The 17260-nt window shown below is 34.7% G+C and overlaps 2 protein-coding genes across 3 annotated transcripts in view; both read right to left on the bottom strand.

Moving 5' to 3' along the window:
* LOC306855714 (AF4/FMR2 family member 4-like) overlaps positions 1–10059 on the bottom strand; it is a 42236-nt gene extending 32177 nt beyond the window's left edge. The window contains exon 1 of one of the 2 annotated variants that reach the window (XM_079394540.1): positions 9751–10059. The gene's annotated coding sequence lies outside the window, so the exon portion shown is untranslated. The remainder of the gene's footprint in view (positions 1–9750) is intronic. The other variant, XM_079394539.1, reaches the window with a different exon arrangement.
* Positions 10060–10854: 795 nt separating this feature from the next.
* LOC306855712 (uncharacterized protein) lies at positions 10855–14832 on the bottom strand. The gene is made up of 4 exons (XM_079394535.1): positions 14775–14832; positions 14422–14583; positions 12814–12858; positions 10855–11966 (listed from the first exon to the last, which is right to left on the bottom strand). Exons 1-4 carry the CDS (start codon positions 14813–14815, stop codon positions 11729–11731), a joined length of 486 nt encoding a protein of 161 aa, XP_079250661.1. The 5' UTR covers positions 14816–14832; the 3' UTR covers positions 10855–11728.
* Between the last annotated feature and the right edge of the window lie 2428 nt (positions 14833–17260).

Raw genomic sequence — 17260 nt, 5'->3', positions numbered from 1 at the left:
CCCTTTGCATTTCCCGTGGTAGTTATCTCCCCGTCACCTGACAGCGGAAAGCAGTGACTGGGTGATTGACAGCTAATATTTACCAATCTAAAATCTGCATTAAATTTAAGAATGTAAAGATGAAATCTGTCAATATATAATTTGTAGTTGTGGTGCTCATGCATTTTTGGTGGGTGCTCCTAAAATTTGCCGGTGCTCCTAACTTTTCAAAGTTGGGTGCATCAGTGCTACCAAGTAAAAAAGTTAATTTCGAGCCCGTCTCTGATTAACATGGAAAAGGCATCGCGTGTAGTTAGGACAGAGTTATGGGTTTGGAACAGCATGAGGGTGAGTAATTAATGACAGAATTTTAATTTGAGTGAACTATCCCTTTCATTTTTCACCCCGTTTTTGATTCAGTGCAATGAAACATCAAATAAAACATTTTAGGGGTTGTTCACACAGAATGCGTCTTTGCGTCTAAAAACGTGAGACGCAGTTCTCAGGAATGATTGTTTTAAAAAAGCACAGTGCAGAATGTTTCCTTCCCCATGTTGCCGTCAAATAAAACAGTTGCCATGCCAAAAACATTGTTTGGACAGCCCCTTATGTGCACATATTAGATTTCATATTTATCCCCTATATCCTCCAATTCTATATGATTGTCCTTTTTGTGTCATTGTGTTAAGAAAGTTTTTTTTAACTAAAACATTAGCAAGCGACACTGGCTGATGAGTATTTTTGAGACATGTGAATCGCAAACTACAATCCTTTAAATTAGAATTTGAATCGATTTAATGAATCAAGCTTATAGATACTGAACTTTCCTACAAGTCACAAGTTGACACTAGTCTGATGTCTTAATGGCAATGTACAGCTAAAAGTACAGTCACATTTATAGTTGTATAAATTCCCATAGACAGAATCCAGTCATCTCAAAAGGAATCGAAGTGATCTGTAATTTCACGTGAGGGTGTAAGGTTTCCCAATGTAATTAGTGAACTGCTAATTATTACTAATCCACGCTGACCAACGGAACGCTGTCAGGTTGAAAAGTGACTTCATACATTGCTACAATAATGAAAACGGTAAACTGACCATTTTTGTTTGTCAGTCTGAGCAATGTACAAGATCCCTAATTACTTTAAGGCTACTTCAGACTTCCAACATCTCCAGTGAGGTTAAGAGAATCCTTAAGCTTTTAAACTAGGACATCCATGGTTACGTAACATGCAAATAAAGTTAAGGGTATAACCAAATTGTATGTTTTTTCATTTTCTTTGTTAAAATGCAAATATATCAAAGTAGCTTAAAGAACATTTCAGTTGTTGTAAAGCAATATTCCCTTAGCACTGGAAAATATTCTGCCCCAATTTTATGCAAACTTTTACTATGCCTGAAAAAAAGAGCTCAATAAGTTCAAAGCACAGAAAGACAATATAGCACTGAACACTAATGTACTACTATGGATAACAAAACATTTTTAAGGCTGACTTTAAGACAATACTATTTGCATTGCAATAACCTGACAGTAAACCACACACACACACGCTAGCATCTGTGCAATATTAATTTCCTTAAAGAAGCCCTTTGCACTCAACTGTAAAAAATTAACACCATTATTCAGAAAGTACCAACCCTTCCATATTTATTCCAATCTACACTCGATTTGTGAATTGGTGTTAAGTGAACAAACGGCACAGGGTTTCTTGACTTTGTATGTGACGATATCTCTCAGGATTGTGTGCTCAAGGCATGTGCCAGAGTCATGCACACAAGCAACCAACCCAGAGCTCGGTGCATGTGCTGGATGTTTTATAGTCTGGGTTTCTGAGGTACTTTGTGGATGGGAAAAAGGGGGAAAACCTGGGGCAAAAAGGGGGGTGATTTTATAAACAACTAAATTTTCCAGAGCAAACTCAATCTAATTGTAATAGTAAACCTTATGACATGAAAGAAATCTGGCAAATATGTTGATTAAAATGATAAACTGACAATGTTTGCCACGGCAGAATGGTGCATTTTTCTCCAATTATACTGATCAATACAATTTTCCAGTCTGAATTTGATGGAGAAAACAAAAACAGCAGACATGCTTCAGTTGTGTTGTTTTGTCCTCACAGGACACACACAAGGACCAACACAACACCAGTTTAGTCCATTTCAAGAGCGAAGATTCATTTACATTATTGGTTTGAATCAGCTTGACCAATCCTTCACTGAATGAGAATCTACCTGATTTGTTTTGTACTGAAGGTGTACATAATTGACGAAACTATAACAAAAAATGATGTTCCTGCCAAACTCTTTTCCTTGCAAAATGGGGGGAAAAAACATAATTGGAAAATAAATAACTCGTTACCAAATGTTCTGTACATTACATTTTTTCTAAAAAGTCAATGCCTGGCAGTATACAGCATCTCAAAATGTCACTGATTTGACTAAAGTAAGATCATTTTTGGTTAAATTTTTTTTCTAATTTCATAATTTCTTGGAGAGCAATGATGGAGGGTAAATCTTTCAGGACAAACTCCGATGTAAATAATGAAGACCATACCAATATTTCTCAGAAGCTGTTTAACACATTTGAAGACTAAAAAAAGTCACTGGTTTTTCATAAAACAGTTTAGCAAAGTGCGACACATAGGATTCATTTTGTGATTGCCATTACAAAGGTATGAAATTCTGTCTGACTTTTGGCATGTTTTCATTTGCACTCCTGAGACAGTTGCATATTTTGTCAACTTTAATACAATTTTTGGACAGCGGTCTATTCACTAAACGTGAACTAAATGATGTCAAGCCTGAGCGCAGGTAAAATGCAAACTAAAAGGTTAAACACCTTCCAACTACTTTACAATTGGTCCATGACGATTTTTGGCATTTTTTAAAATTATCGTCATCAGCCGTTAAAGGGATAGTTCACTAAAAAAATGAAAATTTGATGTTTATCTGCTTACCCCAAGGGCATCCAAGATGTAGGTGACTTTGTTTCTTCGGTAGAACACAAACAAAGATTTGAGAGTAAAAAAAAAAAAAACATACACAGACAAAACCAAATTAAACCCTGTGGCTCGTGATGATACACTGAGGTCTAAAGACACAAAACGATGGGTCTGTCTAAGAAACTGAACAGTATTTATATCGTTTTTTACCTCTGATCCGCTGCACAGTCCTAAGCGCGTTCACAACATCCAGCATGTGATGAGTCTTCTTCTTGCTTTACGCTGGATTGCAGACTTATAAATGCATTACCGCCACTTATCTCTCAAATGGACCATTGACACTATCTACAATCTCAATTAAGAAACCAAAGTTTTTTTGCCTTTGGCAAGCACCACTAACTAGATAAAAAAGCTTGTCAAGACAAACTTTAAGTTGGCTTGAGAAAGCCGGACCAGAAAGTTTAAAAAGTTTTAAGTTTGACGGTTTTCAGTCTGAAAAACATTGAAGTTTAAAGTAGTTTTAAAAGCTTAACGTTTGATAGACAGACAGACAGATAGATTCTAAGGACCTCAGAGTGGTTGCTAGGGTACTTAGAGTGGTTGCTATGACGGTTGCTAGGCTAACTGGGATGGTTGCTATGACGTACACTAGGCTAACTGGGGTGGTGGCTAAGGTACTTGGAAGTGGCTAGGGTACTTTGGGTGGTTGCTAGGATACCTGGGGTGATTGCTAAAGTCTTGCTATGCGGTTGCTAATGTACCCCGGGGTGGTTGCTTGGGTGTTGCTAGTTTCACAGATCATTACCAAAGTCTCTTTAAGTCAAGTCCTGTCACTCGGCGGCCATCTTTGAAACGCCTCTCGGGCATCCAAGTGCAGCTCCTATCTCTTTGAATGGGGAAACATCAAATTCTCCAAAACTGTTCACTAAGCTTACGATTAAATTTCATATTTAAAATCACCAATGAAATCGGTTTATTTAATAAACGAGTTTCACAATTTGAGTTGAATTACTGAAATAAACTGAAATAGTAAACTTTTCAATGACGTTTTAATTTATTGAGATGCACCTGTAGGTCTTGCTAGACGGTTTCTAGGGTACACTGTTTGGTTTCTAGGGAGTGGCTTGGCAGCTGCCAATGATTATACTCCAAAGACAGCTTGTCAGAATGAATGATAAACAAACTCCCATATCTCTTTGACATTCAGATTTGAAGATACACCTCTTTGGGTTTGGGTTGCTAGGGTCGTCAATAATGGTTGCTAGGGTGTTGCTAGGACGTGTCAATGGTGGTTCATGATTGGTTGTTTGCTGTCCCAAGTCAAAAACACCCACCCCCATGTCTCTATGACATTGTGATCCAAAGATATACATCTGGGCCTTTTATAATGGCAGTCTATGATCAGTTGCTAGGGTACTCTAAATGGTAGCTAGGGCGTGGCTTGACAGCTTCACAACGATCCTGAGAGTCTGATTGGTTGGCTGAGTAAAATGAGCCCGTCCCCATGTCTCTATGAAAAGTTTGATGTACGATCATCGTACGCCCGATCGCTTATAAAAGTCATAGCCCACCTCTCCTCAATAGGCCGCATGATTTGACGCCTGTTTCGTGGGTCTGTGACAAACGGTGCGGGATGAGTTACGCGCCAAAGCTTGTACGGAATCTATAAGAATAATAATAAGTATGTGAGATAATAATAGTGATGCCTTGCCTTTGGCAAGCACCACTAATAATAATAATAATATTAAGCTTAAGTAGCAGATCAGTAGGTTGGCTTTCTCAAGCCAACTTAATGACCTCGTGTTAAAAGATCAAAGCAGTTTTGATTTCTCAATGCTTGACCTCTATAACTGTCTCTCAATCATCTGTAAAACTTTCCATATTATATGCACAGGAAACTTGCAGGCCTCAGGCCGAGCAACAAGAATGGTCAATTGTATGTTGAAAAACAGGCTTTTACTCCTTTTACAGACTGGGAATTTACTGCAGTAAATGAATGCTTCCAGCTCTTCTGACCTCATCCAGGCCTGCTCAAGCTGCAAACAACAAACTAAAGTTGCTCTCAAAAAAATAAAAGAACTTGTAGCAGGGCCTGCTGGATCCCTGCACGCTGCAGAAGCTTTATAAACTGACAGAGACAAAACTTTGCGAAATGTAAGCCACATTCTTTCTAGTCATAAACACAGACAGAGGAAATAGTCAAGCCACGCAACACAACTGAAACAGGAAGCCCTGCAGAGACTCAAGAGCCATAACAGTATTTATACACAGCCTGCGCTGAGCTCAACAATACACCTTTTGTCACTGGCTTATCAATGAAGATGGTGGACTCTTCTGTGCACACGTCTTCTGATGATGGTGTACAGGCAGGAGTGTGTGTGTGTGTTAATTTGGTTACATAAGCAGCACAAGGTCTGTCCCAGCTCATGATTTGCATCTGTGCCGGGAGCATGCAGGTCTGCACGAGTTAGCTGGGAAATTACGTACTGAATTTAAGCAACATGCCAGATAACGTTTGCACAGCATTTTAGATGCAAAAAGCCATGGAGGATTTTAAGACAACGTAAAGGTTTTTCAGCAACACTGGTTTCGGAAGAATTTTTTCCCTACATAGATTTAAAAAATAAATACAAAAATTGTTAAAGAGCAATAAGCCATGAATCAGGAGAATCACAACATTACAAACTTTTATCTGGAGCCAAAAAAGGAAAATAAATAAACAAAAAGGTTTGAGATTGTGTACTTAACAGCTTTAGTGAGAGAAAGAACTACAACCCCATGAAGCATTGCAAATGACAAAAACAATGACAGATGGAGTATAACAGTTTAGAGATGATGATTATGTATATAGAAGCAAGTTTTAAATTGTAATTTTATTGCAAAAGTGCATTATATAAAAATGTTTTTTATATACATAGGCCTATATATATGAATATTTTTTTAATAAGTGTCTTTTGCTCATCAAGGCTTTATTTAAAATAATGTTTTCTATCTGAATTCCTGTGATGCGCAGCTGTATTTTCAGCATCATTGCTCCAGTGTCACATGATCTTCAGAAATCATTCTCATATGCCGATTTATTATCAGAGTTGGAAACAGTTGTGCTGCTTGATATATCTTTGGAACCTGTGATACTTTTTTTTTTTTTTTCAGGATTCTTTGATGAATAAAATATTCAAAATAAAAATCTTTTGTTACAATCTACACTACCATTCAAAAGTTTGAGGAGAGTTTCTTTTGAAATAAATTATTATTTTTATTCAGCAATGATGTGTTAAATTGATAAAGTGACAGGAAAGACTTGTTAGAAAAATTTTCTATTTTGTACGGAGACTGGGAAGTCACCTCGTCAAAAAATAATAATTCCATCTGCGGTAACGGTTTTGCAATTCGTCACCTCGGTTTATAAACCATACTCATGAATACTTAAACGGTTCCCTCGGTTTAACAAATCATGCCCCGGATTAATAAACCGTACCCACGCTTTTGCAATCTGTTCCCACGGGTTTGTAAACTGTACTCATGGATTTGTGGCCCCGCCCCCAGGCAGATTCAACCAAGCCACCTGTTTAGGTGCGGGATGCATTGTATTGTCATTGTGTTTAAACTTTTTATTTTTCACATTTTATGAGATCATGATGCGCACTCACAAAATGGTGTTGATTTAAAATAAATGCTAAAAGAAGACTATTTTGTGAGTCTGGATCATGTAACTGCTAAGATTATCACAAATAAACAAGATTTTAACACACATCTTCCTTGTTAAATTGTTGTATTCCACCTGGTACCCTCTACAATCACTTAAGACACAATAATATACAATAAAACAATATATAATATGATTCGTTAAAATTTGAATGCTCTTCTAAAATGAATCCGTGAGCAGTTTACAAACCCGTGGGAACAGATTGCGAAAGCGTGAGCATGGATTATGAATTTGTGGGTACGGATTAAAAAATCTGAGCGCACGGATTGGAAATTCATTGGTACGGTTTATTAATCTGTGGGCACGATTTGTTAAACCGAGGGAATAGTTTAAGAATTCATGAGTACAGTTTATAAATTTAGGGGATGAACTGCAAAACGGTCGCCACGGATTTTTTTTTTTTCCCTACAGGTGACTTCCCCGGGCTCCGTAATTTTGAATAACAGTTTCCAAAAAAATAAAAATTAAGCAACACTGAAACAGAATCATGGGTAATGTAGTTCTGCACCAGGAATTCCCCTGATAAACATGATTTTTGAAATTATGCAGACAAACAGCCTAGACAAAAGCATATAGTACTGATTAACAACTTCATAGCTCACAGTAGGTCTGTCTTTAAAGCTTTTTAAGTTAAGGTTAAAAACCAATTCCCCTACGGAAAAAACAACAACAGGATTTTTACTTCTGGAACCTGACTGTTGGGACTCTATGGAAGGTGATGTTGAACCATTGCATTGTGGGATACAGTAGCCTGAACAGTACATTCGGTTCTGTTCACTTTACTTCAGTCACACTGAAAAACAATAGGTCTTTACTGTTATAACTCACATAGCCATCTAGTGTATTTTATACTCGCATACAACGCAGCCACTATCAACATGAACATTTATTTGCACCAATTTTTTAAGCATGCTTTCTCAAAATATCATGCAGCACTGAAGTGGTGCTCTTCTCTCCGTCCAGAAAAGCAAGATGCTGATGCACTCTCGCATTGCCCTTCGGACTGAGAATACACTCATAATCACTAAACAAACACTATGACAGGGTTCCTACACATTTTCCATACTCAAATTTCCAAACCTCTCAGTATATTTTCAGACCATGCTTAACATAAAATGGATCATAGAGCATTATTTTCAGCTTTATATTATGGTATATAGTATAGTTATTTGTTAATATTTTTATTTTCTCAGGGTTTTTCGAAATGACAACATACGGAGTCCCTACTATAAAAATAAATAAAAAATACAGACTTTTACATGCACACAAGAAACTTTTTTTGTGCCTACGAGAAACTATCCACATGTGCATGGGAATGTTTTGCATGCTTGCGCATTACAATTTCTAGTTTTATATAAGCTATTTCCTTTGTGTATCACTGCCATCTTACGATGAATAAAAAGATAGCATGGATGCATATGAATTAACAGATCTCTACCTGCTTAAAATGTTGCTTTTCTTATGGTATCAAGGCCTAATGTCCAATTTAACACATCCTCTGTGGTGGTGGAGACACAAAACGGGCTGATGGCATAACCTTTGCCAAGTTCAAGAGTCTATAAAAAAAAAGACTGGTACTGTAAAAAAGGGTTTAAGATTTGGCTTTCATTAGGGCAATGTGCCATATTTCTAGGTCTCTTTAATGCATAGTCTGCGGCGACCAGGAAACCACACCGTGAAATGGGCTGACGGCACAATAGGTGGCTCAGTGTGCTAAACTTAATGGTTTGAGCGTGCATAAAAGTTTGTATATTTTTTATTTTTGCAATGGTCCTTGAATTATGTAATACTATGCTAAGAATATAGTATGAAGAAACCCAAAATGCTTCAGTCATATCTGGCGATCACTAAAGCTGCCATAAAACCTCACTTCTTGTATAATACATTTATTTTCATTAAATTCTTAATTTTCTATTATAAAAAAAAAAAACCTAAATAGCGGCAAATGTCTGGAAACACATTTTTCAATACTCTGCTTTCCTTTTTCCATACTTTTCCAAACCGTGCTATGAAGTCCACTTTGCAGGGCAGCAGAGGAAACTAATGCAGAAGGTTATCAGAGTATTCAGTGCATAAAGAGAATTTGCATACTACACAGAGCATGCCTACTATATACCACAGTATGCAGTAGTGCACAGCTCCAAAAGCAGCCTTGTTCCTGCTCTAGCTAATGACTTTAAAATGGCCTCCAAACATGGACAGTGCAATAGATTTGCCCTTAAAAGTACATGGAGTACGCACTAAAGCTAGTATATCAAAAACACACTCAAAGAATGAATAAGAACACTGACAACCACGAATTACTCTCATATATATCACACCTAAACAACTCATTTTATTTTAATTGGTTAATCCCAAATAAAATGACTAACTACAACCAAGTATTAACAATAGCACCTAGTCTGAACCGAATTTAGGTGATGTTTTTAAAACGTCTTCGACAAGCTACTGCCGTTTGGACCGTGTTTACATTTTGTCAAGTTGTTGATGCTAAAGCTAAAGCTAATTCAACGGAACGTCAAATAGTTACGTCGTGACGTCCGTCGTTTAAAGCACTAACGTCAACAGTCAAAAAATGTAACAAGATACACTTCTAAAGTCAAAAATTCACGAATATAACAATAATAATAAAAATAAACAGTACAGCTACTGAACCGGTCAACGAGCTGTGTTTACTTGACTCTCCCATTAGCATTTAACCATGTGTAGATGGTGGTAAAACTCCACGAATTGAATTTAAACGAAGTTAAATTCGCTGAAATTACGTAAAAGCCCATTTCTAGTAATAAACGTGCTAAAAATGGCATCAAATGACCGCTAGATCATCTGAGGGCGCTAGATATAACGTTAGGGATACGTTTGCAATCACGAACAGGCCGAGATTAATTATGATCGAAAAAAATGATAGTAAATAAATAATAGGATGTTTTATGAATGCTTTGTCTAGTCGATGTGTTCAGGATTGGACATGTTGGCTAAACACTTCAAGCGGAACAATGCTAGCTCTGCTTCGTTAACAGCTTGTTATAATTGATCTCCTGAATAAAGGATCAAATGCTACTATGTGTGTAAGCGTGGGTCTCTTCAATTATGTAATCGCCCGATTTATGGCCCACTTACCTCTTGGCTTCTTTTAGGCCCGAAGCATTCTAGCTATGAAAGCCTTTCCCTTTGTCTCTGTCCGCTTCCACACTGATCTGCTGTCGCGTCCCAATAAATGTGTCACCCACCAACAAGAAACACGAAAATGCTCTACAAGACACAGCTCGTTTCAGTGAGCCACACCGCCGAGGGTCGTCTGCTCGTCATGGTTGTGTCGGACAGATGTTTCCAGCAGATCACGATCATTTTCAGGAGATCATCGCGTTTCTGGATGATTTCAGCTCCGTAAACTAACCTGGTCACGTGACGAGAGCGTCCTCTCAGAGAGGGGCTGCGTCTCAAATCTAGACAGCACACTACCTAGACATCACACTACCTAGACAGCATTTGTGACCGCTCTCAGATTATTATTATTATTTACGATTTCTGTTTCTATTACGTGTCTAAATACCTATCAAAAGGCGTTTAATTTCAATTATTGCTCATTGCTACTCAACAAGTGAACGTTTTTATATAATTTAATAAATCTGATTTTTTTTTTTTTTTTATCCAGAAAATAATCTAAAAACTAAATCGTTGGACTACGGTATAAACATGATGCATATTCAGTTTTTTAGGGCTGTCAAATCGATAAATCGCGATTAATCACATCCAAAATAAGTTTTTGTTTACATGTGTGTATTTATATGCATATATATATATATATAAATACACGCACATTCATGTATTTAAAAATATATATATTTCCATGTGTATGTATATATGCATGTAGGCCTATCTACAGTCAGTGCCCTGTATATATATATACATATGCACATACAGTGCCTAACCTCTGCACTATATGTGCATATATATGTATACATACATCGCGATTAATAGCATCCAAAATAAAAGTTTTTGTTTACACTATATATGTGTGTGTACTGTGTATATGTATTATGTATTATGTATATATATATAAATACAAACACATGCATGTATATATTTAAGAAAAAATATATTTATATAATATAAATTATATGAATATAAATATAAACATGTAAACACATGCAATATTTTCAAAATATATATTGTATGTGTGTCTTTATATATACAAAATAAATATACACAATACACACATATATAGTGTAAACAAACTTTTATTTTGGATGCGATTAATCGTTTGACAGCTCTATAATATATATGTTTTATATTACATCCATTACTTAAATATATACGTGTGTATTTATATATACACATAAATATATACAGTACACACACATATATCATGTAAACAAAAACTTATTTTGGATTTGACAGCCCTAATTTTAATCAAAATAATTATTTTGCCATTATATTTGTGTAGCACACTAAATATTTGTAAATGTATTTTTATCAAGCTGTCTCTAATTATTAAGTCTACAGTGCTGTGAGTTCAGAGTATTCTCATCATCATTGCTTTTTTTATTAAGGTGTGTAAAAATATGGCTGCAAATTAAACATTTTGAGATTTTTTTAATGAGACGTTTTCAAGAGATTATTTAATATTGCATTTACATCATATCCCATAAAAGGTACATTTCTTTCTGTAAGAAATCAGTTTATTTCACAAGACCATCTTAAAATGAAGACCATGTTAATACTCCTCAGCCTCCACGTCTGCCACAATTCCTACTTAATGGTCATTCTTTAAAAAAAATGCATTTAAGGTCAAAAAGATGCAAAAGAAACCAACTGAATGAATGAATAAATCATTGCAGTGTTTTAAATGCTTGAGACACCTCTACACTCCGTCAAGGAGAGAAAACAAAGTTGTAAATAAGCAAATGCAACAGTGGATGTGTTTGATTTTCACATTCTACAAAAAATGATGACAATATACATACATATCTCTCAATTTCTTTACATACATGACTTCCCACCCTACTCTCATATATTCAGTAGCAGTGTTCTCAGTACTGTCAATGATGTATATGACACGAGTTCTGTATTTGACTCTATTTGATTAATTGGACTCTCATTTCTTCTTTTTTCTCTTCTTTGGAGGGCCTTGATCAGAACTGCTTGAGGAATCGGAATCAGAACTGGAGGAAGACGAGGAGGAGGAGGAGGAGGAAGGGCTGGAACTGTCATCGCTGTCACTGCTACTGTCTTCAGACGAGGATGAGGAGCCAGAGTCGTCGCTGCTGTCCGAGGAAGAGTCATTGGAAGAGCTGGACGAATCACTGCTGCTGCTGCTGGAACTGGAGGAGGACCTAAAAGAAAACAGCATGTGCTATAATTGCTACTTTCCACCACAGCGGCCCAAATCTGTGTTTGTTCCTCACATGTGGCACAGATCAGTTGTTAAGTCGGCAATGTGAACAAAAAAACAACAACAACAACAAAAAAAACTCTGAAATCTCACATTTTCCACTTCTGGTCTAAACCACTTTCATGTGGAAATATATCCGATACATAACTGTTTTGCAGAGGTGTAGTGGAAAAGTGCTACTAATTAATAATGCTGTCAAACCATTAATCGCATCCAAAATAAAAGTTGTGTGTACTGTGTACAATTGTTATGTATAAATAAATACACACACATACAGTATGTATTTTGAAAATATTTACATGTATTTACATATATATAAATATAAACATAACGTTTTTCTTAAATATTTACATGCACGTGTATGTATTTATATACACATAAATATACATAGTACACACACACACACACATGTAAACAAAAACGTTTATTTAGGATGCGATTACTCATTTAACATCACTAATGGTTAATAAACATTGTTTAAATAATATGTCATTATTATGGTATAAGTAATCAAATATAACAACTGATAATAAAAAAATTATAACATTAGTTCAAATTATTACACTGCTAAACATTTCTTTAATTAACGTACTACATTTATAATTATACGTCTGAAGCTCAAACTTTGAAATCATCAAAACAAATCATCATCATAAATATAAAGATGAGTATGATCAAAGAATCTGTAATATAACATTTGTAAAAGTGCACATTATGCATCGATCATGCATTAATCATAACAGGTTTATACAGATAACACTGGCGTTCCCAAAAAGACAGCGACTCACCTTTTCTTCTTAGTTTTTTTCTCACTGCGTGGTATAACTCCAGCACTAAAAAGTGTCAAGAAAGTACAGTTTAAATGTGACTCAGGCGTTTAACATGACTAATAACACAATGCATCATGTTAGCTGAATTAAATCCAATACTAGTTTCCTACTAAATAGTGCATGTCTTCCTCAAGCATGTCACACTTTCTCACAAACTAAGATGCATTTTTGTATTGTCTTGTACTGTCCTTTAATCAACAGAAAAAAACAGCAACAAAAAGACATGATTGCTGTCTGAATCTGGGCCTATAGGTTTAATTCTCAGCCCATCTTCACACATCTGAATCATTACTTTATGCCTAATCCTGATTTCATGGCCAGAATAATGCAAACATACAAGCCAGATGTTTTCTGCTACATCCATCCAGACAGCTTCTAAAAGCTTATTTATTTATAAACTTTGTTAAATGTATAAACTTAACTATTTATAAAGTTCATTAACTGGAGCATATAAATATGACAAATTGACTTGATTTCTATATATAGGAATGAGGACTTCAAAAATAATTTCATTTTTATTTTGTGACAGCATTTATTAATATATTAGAGCTCAGCATCGTCAAATGAGGTAATATTAGGCCTTTTTAGGCAAATCAGCATGAAAGGAATTTAAAATGCAGGGCTGTGTAGGAATTATTCAAAAACAACCAGAACTAGTAATAAACTTGTCTATATTGATTGTGGTTGTCCCTTCTATCCACCCTTTTCCTAACGAGGCTACAGTGTTTTAAATTATGGGAGGCACTTCCGGTTTGGGAAGACTGCAACAAAAGTAGTAGCTTTTTATTTAATTTTTTCATTGATATGTTTATTATTGAAATGTTGTTGTTATATGCATGTGTTAATTTTATTTAATTTCTTTATTTTCTTAAATATGTGGGTAGATAGTATTTATAGAGTTGTAACTTTTTAGTTTTAGTTACTTTTTCTTATTTGTAAGTCGCTTTGGACAAAAGCGTCTGCTAAATGACAAAAGTAAAAGTAAAAGTAAAACATTTCAGATCATAAGATTGAAAATAATCCTTATCCATCATTCTGACTGTACATTTTCATTCATTTTCTGTTTTCAGAAGTCAGGAGAATAACGTTACGTTTGGTATATAATTAATGTGACGTGATATAACAACGAATATCTCTTATATTATATAGTCCGCTGCATTATTTTCATGTTTCCTTTGTATTCCGCTAAAAAGACAACATAATATGTATAGTATAGTGATAGTATATTATACTGTGCATTTGTGGTCTTGATTTAGTTTACGATTATAAACCATGAACTTTTTATTTTTCTCCCCAAATCCTCACGTCTCTTTCCAGGTGTGTGTTCACACGGATGCTGTAAAATGTAACTGCTCCGAAATATAGACATACAGTACTATAATGATGCTCTGTAATATTTCTGCTATCTTAAAAGTCATTTATTAATTATGTCTGTAAAGGTTTTTTATTAAGTTTTGGTTTCATTTGAGTTTACGTGGTTGTAAATACACATATGTAGTTGTTTTAGTGTTATGCTAGAATCATTATTATACTGTTCTTTTGTGTTGTATGCATTTGTCATTTTACCCCAAATCTTCTGAAGGATTGTTCTCCTTGTCTTTTAGTCTCTTTTTCAACTCCGCTGTCCTGGAAGGTCTATAAAGATACTTTCTTTTCCCAGTGCACTCATAGGACCAGTGTCCATGTTCCAGACATCTCTGACAGCGAACATGTTGTTTGTTTGCCTCCCTGCGAGAATAATGAGAATCCACACAATACTGAAGAAGATAAACACAACAGATAGCGACAGTTCTGCTGGTGAAGACTCGAACTAGACCTGAAACTTCATATTACAACGACACAAACTCCAGTAGATCATGAACACAACGAATACATTATAAATGTGGTGTAAAACTCGTATATTGTGTAAAATAACTCACGCTTGTCTTCGAGCGATCAATCGATGCATGGGAGTCGCCATTTTGAAAGCGATCGCGCGAGTCTGACTTCCGGTTTAGTGTCGAGCCTGGAAGCATAAAGCGTGCCATCTAAAGCTTCGGAGAGTCTTCATATTTCTGTTTTTATTCCGTTTAATTAGTCTATCTGCCAACACTATCTCTTTGGTCTAACATGTGGTAAGCCTCGGCATCTATGAAGTTACATAAACGCGTCTTTTTCACTATAGCTGTGGTTTTATACACAGAAATTGACTTCGAAAACTAAACAAAATACTTTTTTTTTACATTCAAACTTCAGAAAGTAAGAAAAAAATATAATTATTTCGTAATTATATGTCATTATCATCCGCAAATTTTAAATATGAAACTGCTAAATGTTTAAATATTTTCAAATATATATTTATATTTTCTGTTCTAGTCGTTTTATTGTGTTTTGACATTTGAATATATCACAGTTTTTACTTTATTTAGCTTTAGTTATTTTACATTTTAAAATATTGTCAACTATTTTCAGAAAATTAGAAATACAGAATTTTAAATAGATAGATTTTAGTTAACTCTTTTTTTTTTTAATTAACCAATGAAATAAATAAAAATACATTATAACAGAACATTAAGAAATATGACCAAGAACAAAGATAACAGCCAGAGGAAAGAAAACTCAATTATAACCTAAATAAAGCGATACATAAAAGGATAAAACACACACATATACTACTACTACTTATAATAATAATAATAAAACAGATATTAGAAAATCAAGTAAGCAAATGAATAAATAAATACAAAGTAATCATTTTAAAGCGAAATCCCGTATTTTCTGACATACAGAGCATATTGTTGCAACTCTCTAAATACACCTTAAAATGCAGCTTATTATTGGAGAATTTACTTTTGGATATGATATAAGACCCTGGAGCACTAAAGCAGTCATGAGTAACACGGGTATATTTGTAGCAATATCCAACAATAATACACTGTATGGCTCAAAATTATAAATTTTTCTGTTATGTCAAAAATCATTAGGATATTAAATAAGGATCATGTTCCATGAAGATATTTAGTAAATTTCCTACACTGTAAAAAAAATTCCGTAAAATTTACGGTAAAAAACTGACAGCTGTGGTTGCCAGAATTCTACCGTAAAAAATACGGTAGCAACGTTTTAGGTTTTACGGTTTTAACTTAAATTTACAGTTAAATACCGTAATTTCTTAAACTGATATAATCTTAATTTACTAACCTATTAAAGTACTGAAATCTGTTTTGTTCCTTTGAAATACACTGATAACCACCAAATGCAGGTGATGATGAGAAAGTCACATGATGAGCAAAAGCCCATCACAAGCAACTTTTAAACAATAGAATATAAAGAAGGTGCACAGTGTCATTCACACAAGCACTAAACACCATCATGGTGAGACTCATTAAACTGAAATATGCTATAAACATTCATTTAACAACATTAGATGTAACATACATCCCAACTAAGAAGAAACATAGTTATTTCAAAGAAAAAACATCAAATTCAAACAGAATTTGAAATGGAATGCAGGGAATTCTGGGAACGTCAGTTTACGGTTTTTCCCTGTAAATTTTACAGGAACTTTCCGTTAACAATGTAACAGGTTTTTACCGTAGCATTTTCACAGTTTTTTACCGTTAAAATCACGATCATTTTTTACAGTGTACCGTAAATATATCAAAACTTCATTTTTGATTAGTAATATGCATTGCTAAGGACTTCATTTCTCAATATTTAGATTTTTTTGCACACTCAGATTCCAGATTTTCTAATAGTTGCATCTCAGCCAAATATTGTCCGATCCTAACAAACCATACATCAATGGAAAGCTATTTATTCAGCTTTCAGATTGACGGAGAGTCACATATTCGGCTAGGAGAAGTAACTTAGTAGATTTATAAGATAAAACTCTATATCAGTATTTTTATCTGTATCAAGAAAACCAAACAAAAAAAAGAGATTACCGGTACACAAAATCAATCACAAACTTGCTAAATACTTTCTTGTACCGATAAACAGTGCCTTTCGTCAAAAAACAATGAGAGTTTTGTTTCAGATGGAGTCTATTTCTGTGCCTTGTGTAATCTCTTGTTGGAATGGTTTAGAAAGTGATATTTCCTGGAAGAAAGTTTGCTCATTACCTCACAAATATTCAATTAACAAAACGAGAGAAATTGCATTTAAGTTGATCTTAAAAGACTTGAGAATGATATTAACACCAACTGTTCTTTCTGTTTAGAAAACAATGAAGCTTCTTTACATTTATTCTGGAATTGCTCTTACACAACATCATTTTGGTGTGATATTCTTGACTTTATCAAATGTTATGTGAATCCTAATTTTGAGTTTACTTACAGAAATGTCATTTTTGGCTTTCATGAATGTGAAAAAAAGGTGATAGTTATTTCATAAACCTTATTTTCCTCTTAGCTAAATATCATAT

Source organism: Barbus barbus (assembly GCF_936440315.1).
Source record: "Barbus barbus genome assembly, chromosome: 36".
NCBI lineage: Eukaryota > Metazoa > Chordata > Actinopteri > Cypriniformes > Cyprinidae > Barbus > Barbus barbus.
Note: the sequence above shows the minus strand (reverse complement) of the source record. Positions and strands in the feature narration are given on the sequence as shown.